Source organism: Nycticebus coucang, chromosome 3, assembly GCF_027406575.1.
Source record: "Nycticebus coucang isolate mNycCou1 chromosome 3, mNycCou1.pri, whole genome shotgun sequence".
In the NCBI taxonomy this organism is placed as follows: domain Eukaryota; kingdom Metazoa; phylum Chordata; class Mammalia; order Primates; family Lorisidae; genus Nycticebus; species Nycticebus coucang.
This window is the reverse complement of record NC_069782.1, coordinates 82,836,295-82,849,194: the sequence shown is the minus strand read 5'-3', so window position 1 is coordinate 82,849,194 and position 12,900 is coordinate 82,836,295. Positions and strand designations below refer to the sequence as shown.

The 12,900-nt window shown below is 35.9% G+C and overlaps 1 protein-coding gene and 1 pseudogene across 5 annotated transcripts in view; one reads left to right on the top strand and one right to left on the bottom strand.

The window, feature by feature from the left end:
- CCSER2 (coiled-coil serine rich protein 2) overlaps positions 1-12,900 on the top strand; it is a 211,722-nt gene that overhangs the window by 126,083 nt on the left and 72,739 nt on the right. For all 5 annotated transcript variants that reach the window (XM_053584499.1, XM_053584500.1, XM_053584504.1 and 2 more), the window contains one exon: positions 408-603. In XM_053584499.1, the coding sequence (XP_053440474.1) occupies positions 408-603 (196 nt within the window). The remainder of the gene's footprint in view (positions 1-407; positions 604-12,900) is intronic.
- Positions 4,683-6,503, bottom strand: LOC128582483 (heterogeneous nuclear ribonucleoprotein C-like; annotated as a pseudogene).

Below are 12,900 nucleotides of genomic sequence, written 5' to 3'. Positions count from 1 at the left end.
CTAAAAAAGATGTGAAGTTCAAGAGGCCAACCAAAGTCAAAAACTAAAGAGTATCAGTGTGGAAAAGAAAGAATAAGGTTTTCCAGGTAAGTTCCTGCTAGACCAATTTTTTTCTATTCTGGTTCCTAAGGAGGAAAGTTTATTCAACCAATATGTAAAATGCACAAAGGCAAAGGGGTGGTGGTCAGGATGGGGATATGTAAGAATTGTTTTAATGACAAATACAGCTGATTGGGCTTTTTGGTTGGAAACACAGTTGGTGAATAAGAGAAGTACAGGTAAGTCAGAGGCTTTGTGATAATGGTAAATGATTTGTAATGATCATTGTAGTAATTTCATTACCTTTATTTCTTTCTGAAATTGTATTGCGTATCTCTTTTTTCTACTTTCTTCTCCTGCCCTTCTAGAGGCTCTCCATATAGAGAATCTCCCATGGGTCATTTTGAAAGCTATGGAGGGACCCCCTTTTTCCAAGCTCAGAAGATGTTTGTAGATGTACCAGAAAATACAGTGATACTGGATGAGATGACCCTCCGGCACATGGTCCAGGATTGCACTGCTGTAAAAACTCAGTTACTCAAACTGAAACGTCTCTTGCATCAAGTGAGTACATAATGAACATTTCCAGCTCTAATATTTTGAATCATAAAGTGGATTGACTTTACTTGTTTTAAAAAAATAAAGTTACTTGTGTTTCTCATGTCTAGTTAGATTTCTGTAGAAATAATGCTTGTGATACAAACTTGCTAGGAAAAAATTACCCGTGGGATTTTGCTTAATGGTCTCAATAGACAGTTCCTGGAATGTATGAACTATAGCATATTTGCTAAACAAATCTCTCTACTTTTATTTCCTCATTTTCATATTATCTACACTGTAGTATTGTCAAGAGAATTAGAAATAGTAGCTGTAAATTGAGTAATCTAATACCTGAAACATAGTAGGCATTAAGTATTCAGTGGCTGCTGCTATAATTTCAGCTAAGTGGTAAATAAGAACAGCAGTTTTTGATTGAGTAATGATACTCATAGAATTTAATTTTTGTTTAGAATCTTTAAGTTTAATCTTCTCCTGTCTATCTATTATCTGTTTATTTGAGAAAACCTAGAAGGATGTCACTTGTTGAAAGTCAGTAGAATGAGCTGATGTTAGAACTGGCTTCTGATTCAATAATACTTTCTTTGTTTAAGCTTTTAGTTAGCACTTACAGACAAGGTCAGATGTGTAGCAGAAAACCAAGGAATAAAATATTAATTCTAAATCATGGATACTTTTTTGTTTGGTTTTGTATCTGTGTTTGTATTTTGTACAATAGCCAAATTTAACTTAAAACTGTGGTTGAGAAAGAACACTCTGCCTTCTCTCCGTCACTTAGTTTCCTTCCTCAATGCTTTTCTGAGGGTTGTATGTTTTAGCTTCATATGAACAGGGACCAAATTATAGAATTTCTGGTGGCCATCAAAGCCAGACTCATGGTATATGCCCAGGAAAGATTAGTTGAAGTGAAATTTGGCTCTTGTGTTAGTAATGATGGTTAGTGTAACTACCCTGTTTCCCCGAAAATAAGACAGTGTCTTATATTAAAGCTTGCTCCCAAAGATGTGCTAGGTCTTATTTTCAGGGGACATCTTATCTTTCCTGTAAGTAGGTCTTATTTTCAGAGGATGTCTTATTTTCGGGGAAATGGGGTATCATACATAGTTACACAAACTATATGACATAGTTTGCTTGTGGATTTTCTGGACTAATGCTTTCCATTCTTGTGACTATAAAAGAAACTTTACTGTGCTAAGGCTAGGAGCAAGAGAGTAGAGAATACTTTGGATCTGGGAATGCTGGATTCCTTTTGAAACAGAAACAGATTCCATGTTTGAAATATGCAGTCATGGAGTTTACAACTTAGTTTAAGTCTAAATAGGAGATAGACTTTGATGTATAGTTTCTCTGCTGGTTGGTCTGGTGAAATTTTCTGAACAGGAGCTTCAATGTCCAAGAAAAGAAGAAGTAGGAAAGGGTGAGAAATAACTAAGGTAGGTTAAATGTCTACTGTGAGCCTAGTCACTACACTAGCTATATCCTGTAACCTCTTTTGTGTATGGGTGTGTTGCCCTGAATCATGAAGCATGTTTAAATATCGGCTAATAAGACCAGACTACCTCTAATAATGAGAGAAAGAGCATAATTTAGGCGAGAGTAGTTAATTTGTAACCAATGATTAGTCCCCAAAAGATAAAAGTGGTACTTTTTGAGGTACTTTATGTATAGTAAATTTCTTTTTCTTTCTTTCTTTTTTCTTTGCAGTTTTTGGCCAGGGCTGGGTCTGAACCCAGCACCTCCAGTATATGGGGCCAGCGCCATTTGAGCCACAGGCGCCGCCCTAAAGTAAATTTCTTAATGGTTCTTTTCTTTTATTATGGCCTTTGAAATTTTACATAATACATATTCCTTAAATTTGCTTTACTTTTTTTCTTTATGTAATGAAAACAAAATTATGAGAAGAAAATTGCAGAATCTTTTTAGGCCATCTTTAAGGTTTATAGAACACTGATAGAAGTTAAAAGTTGAATGAGTCTAAGATTTTATATAACTGCCTCTTTTAATATAATACATGGTTTTAAAAAAATTTACATACTATCCAAAGGCTTAATGAAAAAATAGTGTTTCTTGCCCCCTCCCCATCTCAGTCAGTCTGTTCTAATCTGAACAGGTTGCTATCCAAAGCTTCTCTAGAACTATCATGCACGGACTTTTTTTTGCCACAATCCAGGATTGGTTCTACTATTTCCTGGACAGCTTATCTTCATTTTCTCCAGTTTACTTTCTCATTTCGGTGTAGTATATCCTTAATTTACTTCCCAAGAAAGGACGAATGGATGGCAAACTTTTAAAATTACTGCATTTCTGAAAATCTTTTTATTCTGTCACATTTTATTTATATTAATAATTTGGCTGGTACTGAATAGTTTGGCTGGGATGGAAGAGGGTTTCCCTTTAGAAATTTGAAGAGATTGTTTTTCTAGGATCTTGGTTAGAAATTGGGAAGCTTATTATATTCTGATCATTTTTATATTGTATTTTGCCTGTTTTTGTCTTGCTGAGAGAATTCTAATCTTTTATTTCTGGCATTCTCCTGTTTCACAGTGATGACCTGGGATTTGAGTTTTGTTGTAGTTGGTTGGTTGGTTGGTTTTCACTTGATATTTTGGCAGTCAGTAGCTTTTTGGAGATCATTGTGATGTGGAATTTTCTTATTTCTGTGACTATTTTCTTTCCCCTATTTTCTCTTTTATATTTTTGGAATTTTTAATAACCAGAATCTAGAACTTCAGAATTAAATCTGTTACCATTTTAAATTTCTCTTTCGTATTTTCTTCTTTTTTGGTTTGGTTATGTTTTCTAGTATGTTTTCTCAACTTTATATTCCAGCATGCACACACACACACACTCACTCTCTCTGTCTCTCTCTCTCTCTCTCTATCTTTTATCTCTCTTTTTGGAGACAGAATCTTACTCTGTTACTTAGGCTAGAATGCGATGGCCTAAGTGTAGCTCGCGGCAACTTTAGAATCCTGGACTCAAGGGATCCTCCTGCCTCAGCCTCCCAAGTAGCTGGGACTACAGGAGTCTGCCACAATGCCTGGCTGATTTTTCTATTTTTAAGTAGAGATGGGAGTCTCAGTCTTGCTCAGGATTGTCTTGAACTCCTGAACACAAGCAGTTCTCCTGTCTTAGCTTCCCAGAGTGTTAGGATTATAGGTGTGAGCCACCGTGCCTGGCCCAACTCTCTTTCTCTAACTGTTTATCTTTGGCAATCTTGTTTGCAGTTTCCATGAACTCTTTATTATGCACACATATTATTTCTTAATCTTATTCAATTAATTATTGTTTTTTCAGGAATTACAGTTTTTCTTTTGCTTTGGATCTCAAAAGTGAAGAATTAATATTAAGCACAGAGTTTGTTTTGTGTTATTAAGAATTCTGGTTCCCACACTCTCTTTTTTTATTTTTTATTTTTTTGTTTTTTTCCTCCAAATTCTTGGTTTAATAACTTATTTTGAAGAAAAAAGGTCCCAAACATCAGGCTGTTCACAAAAATAACCCACAGTATCAACTTTAGAAAACAAATCTTTAGACTATTACACTAATTATTTTTCTAGAGCATGCATTTGACATGCCAACTCTCATTCACAAAAATATATTGTTACATTTGTGTTGAATTGCCCCACATTAGCACTCTTACGTGAGGTATAACACATACTTCTAACTCAAAGCTGCTCTTAAGTGCTTTAACCAAATGAGATTGCCTTTGCAGTTAGGGAACAACTACTGAACTCACATATGAATGGAAAGAACTATACTCCCTGCATGACAAAAGATTATTTTGGAGACAGCTGATAAAAACCATACATCTTTTTTATTGTTAAGTCAAAACGAGGTATCAGAATTCAAAGCAAAACATTACAAGGTAAGACTTAACAAAATTACTGGGAGCATCAAAGGAAGTGAAAATGGGACTAGGTGCAGGGCAATCTGAATTAATGAACATGGGAAGGACAAGGCTGAGGACAACAGTGAGCATGTGGTGAAGACACCAGGGGGAGAGGATCTGGTGAGAATTTTGATCTACACAAGCGCCAAGGTAAAGACATAATGGGATAAGATTTCTAAACCCCACTATGTGCTTAGGAGTCATCCTCACCATTGGCACTGTCTCTGTCATCCTCTCCTTCCTCAGGCTCTTTTTCAGCATCCTTGATCAGCTCCAGCTGGTTTTCCCCCATCTTCATTATCATCATCATCCAGTAGGTCCTCCTCCTCAGCAGAGTCATCAGCACCCCTCAGACTCCATCTTCACATTAGTCTCATCTTTCTTCAGGGAGCTGCTGCTCTGCTCCTCTTCTGATGCATCATTCTTTAGCTCTACTGCTGCTTGGTTGCTCTGCTCCTTTTCAATTTTTTCCAGAAAGAATCCACTTTTTGTTTTATCTGGGTCAATTCCTTCTTAATGGCCTGAAGGTCATCTCATTTCAACTTTACAGACTTAGAAGAAGAACCTTACTGTCCACTCTTAGAATTGAAGCCATTTTTTCCCCCTTGTGAGGTGTTTCCTGATACACCCTGGTGTTTTGAGGGCACCACAGTCCGAGCAATAGGAGGAGGAGGAGGAACACGGGCTGGGTAACTGTACATCCTGTCAGAATAATCCTGTTGAAAGTCATAGTCCAAGTCAAAAGAGGAGCTGTACATCTCTGCTGCAGATCATTTCACACCTGCTTTTCCTCGATTCACTTTTGGCTCTGCAGCCAGATTAGTATCTAAAACTTGGCCAGCAATCATTCTGCCATCCTCTCCTGCATTTTGTTATGTATAAACCATGAGTGGAATTGCGGGGATAGACATTAGGTATGTAGATATTTAGCTTTAGTAAATGTTGAAAAACAGTTTTCTAAAGTAGTTGTGATACCCGCCCATCTTTTTCTTTTCTCATTTCTTTTCCTTATTTTCCCTGTTTGCTCTTTTTATTATATTATCGCATTCAGCACCTATTTTGATCTTGCAGTAGGAAATGAAAAAGAATCCAAGGTGGAGTAATGGAAAAGGATGATGTTATCTTTTTCTGACATTTTATTTCAAAATAAAGACAGTAATAAGCTCCCCGCATACTCCTTCCTGATTATTCCCTGTCTGCTTCAGGATGCTTGTTTTGAGGATAAAAATAAAGGTGTCTATAAGAGTGTTTTATGAACTATCAAGTATGGTATACAAATGTTTTGTTTCATTATTCCTTCTCACCTCTAATATTGACACTAAAACCAATAATTTTTTCCCCTTACATATTTATCCTGTTTCTCTCTCCCTCTGTGTGTGTACATATGGGTGCGTGTGTGTGCGTGTACGTGCATGCTGGTAGTGGTAGGTAGATAGAATTTTGGAAGCAACGAGTATCCTAGAGTTAAGGGCTGCTGAATGAATGATTGCCACATAGCAGCACAGAACTACAGAAAAGCCAGGACACCCATGTTCCTTTATCCCCACACTTTTCCATCAGACCAGGAAGAAAAGAGTTCACAACATATTCATAAAAAGAATATATACAGATACAATTTAATGAACGTGAGAACCAGCTTTTTACTTAACCAATGTGGTTAAGAAATGAGACAGTAATAAGCTCCCTGTATACGCCTTCCTGATTAAAGTGCCTTCCGTTTCCAGAATCTACAGTTTTCCTTTGTTTTTCCTCTGAGTGTTATCATACCATCTTTGGTGGTATCCTTACGAATATTAAATTTGCCTCTTTAAACTTTAACATACATGAAATTATACTGTATTTTCCTGTGACTTCTTTCATTCAATATTTTCTCAATGTTCATATTATGTTTAGCTCTACTTCATTAATTTTTGTTTCTCTATGATGTTCTGTTTTTTGAACAAACCATAATATCTTGATCTGTTTTACTCTTGATATCCATTTTCTTTCCAAGTTGTTTTGCTTTGTCATACATTATTGCTATGAACATTGTCTTAGGCACACCTGTGTGAAGCATTGCTCTGGAGTCTCTGATTAGAAGTGGAATATTTGAGTCATAAAGAGTGGAAATATTCTACTTTAGAAATAACACACTGTTTTCCAGAGTTGTTAAATCTTTTTTACTCCTCTTAAGTACCCTGTTTCCCCGAAAATAAGACATCCTCCGAAAATAAGACCTACTTACAGGAAAGATAAGATGTCCCCTGAAAATAAGACCTAGCGCATCTTTGGGAGCTCACCTTAAAATAAGACACTGTCTTATTTTCGGGGAAACAGGATAGTAGATGTTATTTTCCATTGTTTCACATGTGTACAAATTTGATTTTATCCAACTTCTTAATTTTTGTCATGTGAAAAGAATATAGTGATATTTAATTGTGGCTTTAATTTGTATTGCCCTGACTTCTAATAAAGTTGAACCTCTGTTATTTGTATTGTCATTGTGTTTGTATTGCCTTGTATTTGTCATCTGTGTCATCATTGTCATTGTATTGTATTGCCTTGTATTTGTCATCTGTGTGTGTGTGAGAAAGGGGAAAAAAAGAGAGAGAGAGATTGACTTAGAGTTTTTCTCATGGTCTAGATTTAAGTACTTTGTTGGTTATATGTGTCACAAACATTTTCTGTTACCCTTGATGAACAGAAGTTCTTAGTTCTAATGTAGTTGAATTTGTCAGTTTTTTTTCTTTGTGAGTTTTTTTTTTTTTAAATCCTTACTTAAGAAATCTTTCCTTGTTCTGAGGTCTTACAAATATTCTCTTATTCTTTTCAAAAAAATTAAGAGTTTTGATTATCATAATTACATGTCAAATATCTTAGAATTGATTTTGGTGTATAGAAGGTATGAAGTAGAGATCCCCTTTTATTTCTTTACATTCGGACAATCAGTGGCTTCTGGACTAAAAGTAATGAGTTTGTTTTTTCTTCTCTGATACGCAATTCCTGCTCTTAAAAAACCCAGACGTGTGTATTATATGTAACACTATCCCAGCATCAAATTACACATTCTGAGTGTTGCTTAATATTACATTATCATGATTTCTTATCTTTTCGTCAAAAGTGTCTTAACTATTCTTAGTATTTTGCTTTTCCATAAAATATTGGAATCATTTTTTTCAGTCCTATGGAAAACCTTGTGGTTTTTTGATGAAAATAACTAAACAATAGACTGAGTTCAGGGAGAGTTGATGCTTTACAGTAATTAGACTTCCATAGAAGAACAAGGCATAGTTCACTGGTTTAGTTTTTTTTTTTATGTTAAATATTATAATTTTATTTTATTGATTTATTGATTTTTATTGTTAAATCATAGCTGTGTACATTACTGCAATCAAGGGGTACAATGTGCTGGTTTCATATACAATCTGAAATATTCTCATCAAACTGTTCAACGTAGCCTTCATGGCATTTTCTTTGTTATTGTATGTAGACATTTGTATTCTGCATTTAGTAAGGTTCGCCTGTACCCATTCTAAGATGCACCGTAGGTGTGGCCCCACCCATTACCCTCCCTCCACCCTAACCTTCCCCCTCCCTTCCCCTCTCTTGGCCCTTTCCCCATAATCTTGTGCTATAGTTGGATTATAGACTTCATGTGAAAGCTATAAATTAGCTTCATAGTAGGGCTGAGTATATTGGATACTTTTTCTTCCATTCCTGAGATACTTTGCTAAGAAGAATATGTTCCAGCTCCATTCATGTAAACATGAAAGAGGTAAAGTCTCCATCTTTCTTTAAGGCTGCATAATATTCCATGGTATACATGTACCACAATTTGCTAGTCCATTTGTGGGTTGATGGGCACTTGGGCTTCTTCCATGACTTAGCAATTATGAATTGGGTTGCAATAAACATTCTGGTACAGATGTCTTTGTTATATTGTGATTTCTGGTCTTCTGGATATAAACCTAGTAAAGGAATTATAGGATCGAATGGCAGGTCTATTTTTAGGTCTCTAAGTATTCTCCAAACATCCTTCCAGAGGGAATGTATTAGTGTGCATTCCCACCAGCAGTGTAGAAGTGTGCCCTTTTCTCCACATCCACGCCAACATCTCTGGTTTTGGGATTTTGTTATGTGGGCTACTCTTACTGGGGTTAGGTGATATCTCAAAGTAGTTTTGATTTGCATTTCTCTGATGATTAAGGATGATGAGCTTTTTTCATGTGTCTGTAGATCGTGTGTCTATCTTATTTAGAGAAGTTTCTCTTCAAATCCCTTGCCCAGCCTGAGATGGGATCACGTGTTCTTTTCTTGCTAATACGTTTGAGTTCTATGTGGATTCTGGTTATTAAACCTTTATCAGAGGTATAACCTGCAAATATTTTCTCCCATTCTGAGGGCTGTCTGCTTGCTTTACTTACTATGTTCTTGGCTGTGCAGAAGCTTTTTAGTTTGATCAGGTCCCAGTAATGTATTTTTGATCCTGCTTCAGTTGCCTGGGGAGTCCTCCTCATAAAGTATTTACCCAGGCCGATTCCTTCAAGAGTTTTCCCTGCACTTTCTTCAAGTAATTTTATAGTTTCATGTCTTAAGTTTAAATCTTTTATCCAGTGAGAGTCTATCTTAGTTAATGGTGAAAGGTGTGGGTCCAGTTTCAGTCTTTTACAGATTGCCAGCCAGTTCACCCAGCACCATTTGTTAAATAGGGAATCATTTCCCCACTGACTGTTTTTAATTGGCTTGTCAAAGATCAAATAACGGTAAGTGGCTGGATTCATCTCTTGGTTCTCTATTCTGTTCCATACATCTACTTCTCTGTTTTTGTGCCAGTACCATGCTGTTTTGATCACTATTGATCTATAGTACAGTCTCAGGTCTGGTAGCGTGATTCCTTCTGCTTTGTTTTTATTGCTGAGTAATGTTTTGGCTATTTGAGGTTTTTTCTGATTCCATATAAAACGAATTATTATTTTATCAAGATCTTTAAAATATGACAATGGAGCTTTAATAGGAATTGCATTAGAATTATATATGCTTTGGGTAGTATAGACATTTTAATAATGTTGATTCTTCCCAGCCATGAGCATGGTATGTTTTTCCATTTGTTAACATCTTCAGCTATTTCTTTTCTTAAAGTTTCATAGTTCTCTTTGTAGAGATCTTTCACGTCCTTTGTTAGGTATGCTCCCAAATATTTCATCTTCTTTGGCACTACTGTGAAAGGAATAGAGTCCTTGACTGTTTTTTCGGCTTGGTTGTTGTTGGTATATAGAAAGGCTACAGATTTATGGGGGTTGATTTTGTAGCCTGGGACATTGTTGTATTGCTTGATCACTTCTTAAAGTTTTGTAGCAGAATCCCTAGTGTTTTCCAGATATACGATCATATCATCTGCAAAATGTGAAAGTTTGTGTCTTCTGGCCCTATGTGGATACCCTTGATCACCTTTTCTTCCTGGCTAAAACTTCCATTACAATGTTAAAGAGCAGAGGAGACAATGGGCAACCTTGCCTGGTTCCTGATCTAAGTGGAAATGATTTTAATTTAACTCCATTCAATACGATATTGGCTGTGGCTTTGCTGTAGATGGCCTCTATTAGTTTAAGAAATGTCCCTTCTATACCAATTTTCTTAAGTGTTCTGATCATGAAGGGATACTGGATATTATTAAAAGCTTTTTCGGCGTCAATTGAGATAATCATATGGTCTTTATTTTTTAGTTGTTTATGTACTGAGTTACATTTATAGATTTACATATATTTAACCAGCCTTGAGACCCTGGGATAAATCCCACTTGGTCATGGTGTATAATTTTTTTGATGTCTTGTTGGATTCTGTTTGTTAGGATCTTACTGAGTATTTTTGCATCAATATTCATTAGTGATATTGGTCTATAATTTTCTTTTCTTGTTGGGTCTTTCCCTGGTTTGGGGATCAAGATGATGTTAGCTGCATAGAATGTGTTGGGAGGTGTTCCTTCTTTTTCTATATTTTGGAAGAGGTTTAGTAATATAGGTACTAGTTCTTTTTTAAAGGTTTGGTAGAATTCTGAAGTAAGGCCATCTGGTCCTGGGCTTTTCTTTTTAGGGAGATTTTGTATAGTTGATGCTATTTTAGAACTTGATATAGGCCTGTTCAACATTTCCAGTTTGTTCTGGCTAAGTCTTCGTAGGTGGTGTACTTCCAGGTATTGGTCGATTTCTTTCAGATTTTCATATTTCCGAGAGCAGAGTTTCTTGTAGTGTTCGTTAAGAATTTTTTGAATTTCTGAGGGGTCTGTTGTTATTTCATTGTTACCATTTCTGATTGATAAAATTAGAGACTTTACTCTTTTTTTCCTGGTTTGGTTGGCCAAAGCTTTATCTGTTTTATTGGTCTTTTCAAAAAACCAACTTCTGGATTTATTGATCTGTTGTATAATTCTTTTGTTTTCAATTTCATTTAATTCTGCTCTGATTTTGGTTATTTCTTTTCTTCTGCTGTGTTTGGAGTTGGAATGTTCTTCCTTCTCCAGTTGCTTGAGATGTCCCATTAAGTTATTAACTTCCTCTCTTTCCGTTTTCTTGAGGAAGGCTTGCAGTGCTATAAATTTCCCTTTTAGGACTGCCTTTGCAGTATCCCAGAGGCTGTGACAATTCGTGTCTTCATTGTTGTTTTGTTCCAAAAATTTGGTGATTTTCTTCTTAATCTCATCTATAACCCATCTATCCTTCAGCATAAGGTTGTTTAACTTCTTTGTTTTTGTGTGGGTATGCAGTTTCCTGTTGTTATTGAGTTCAACTTTTAGTCTATGATGGTCTGAGAAGATGCAAGGAATAATTTCTATTTTTTTCAATTTGCTGAGGTTAGATTTATGGCCTAGTATGTGGTCGATTTTGGAGTATGTTCCGTGGGCTGATGAGAAGAATGTGTGTTCAGTTTTGTCGGGATGAAATGTTCTGTAGATGTCTGTTAAGTCCAGATGTTGAGTGGTTAAGTTTACATCTAAAATTTCTTTGCTTAGCTTCTTTGTGGAGGATCTATCCAGCACTGCTAAAGGGGTGTTAAAATCTCTAACTAGTATAGAACTGGAGGAAATCAAATTGCTCATGTCTGTTAGAGTTTCTGTTATAAATTGAGGTACATCTGGTTGGGTGCATAAATATTAATAATTGAAATCTCATCGTATTGAGTATTACCTTTAACAAATATGAAGTGTCCATCCTTATCCTTCCTTATTTTGATTGGTTTAAAGCCTATGGCATCTGCGAATAGGCTTGCAGTGCTATAAATTTCCCTCTTAGGACTGCCTTTGCCTTATCCCAGAGGTTGTGATAATTCATGTCTTCATTGTCGTTTTGTTCCCAAAATTTGGCAATTTCCTTAATCTCATCTCTGACCCAACTATCATTCAGCATAAGGTTATTTAACTTCCATGTTTTTGTATGAGTATGCAGATTCCTGTTGTTACTCAGCTCAAGTTTTATTCCATGGTGGTCCGAGAAGATGCATGGAATAATTTCTATTCCTTTTAATTTACTGAGGTTAGACTTGTGACCTAAGATGTGATCGTATTTGGAGTAAGTTCCATGGGCTTATGAGAAGTATGTGTATTCAGTTTTGTTGGGATGAAATGTTCTGTAGATGTCTGCTAAATCCAAATGTTGGATGGTTAGGTTTAAATCTAAGATTTGTTTGCTCAGCTTCTTGTTGGAGGATCAATCCAACACTGCCAGAGGAGTGTTGAAATCTCCGATGATTATGGAGCTGGAGGAAATCAAGTTGCTCATGTCTGTTAGAGTTTCTCTTTTAAATTGAGGTGCATTCTGGTTGGGTGCATAAATATGAATAATTGAAATATCATCATATTGAGTATTACCTTTAAGAAATATGAAGTGTCCATCCTTATCCTTCTATATTTCGGTTGGTTTAAAGCCTATTTCATCTGCAAATAGGATTGCAATGCCTGCTTTTTTCTGCTTTCCATTTTCCTGGAGTATAGATTACCATCCCTTCACCTTGAGTCTATATTTGTCTTTTAATGTAAGATGAGATTCTTGTATGCAGCAGATATCTTTTTTGAGTTTTTGTATGCCGTCAGCCAACTTGTGCCTCTTTAGGGGACAGTTAAAACCATTTACATTAATTGAGAATATTGATAAGCCTTTTGAACATCTGGGGGACATTTTTAATCCTTTTGCAGCTGTGGAAGTTGGAATTTCATCAAAATTTTCTGGGTGTGTTTACTTTTGTGGTAGAGGATTACGCTGGTCTTTATGGAGGATAGGTCTGAGAATATCCTGGAGAGCTGGTTTAGTTATGGCAAATTTCTTCAACATGTGAATGTCAGTAAAGTATTTAATTTCTCCATCATAAATGAAATTCTTTAGCTGGGTAGAAGATCCTGTGTTGAAAGTTATTTTGTTTTAGGAGATTAAAAGTCGATGACC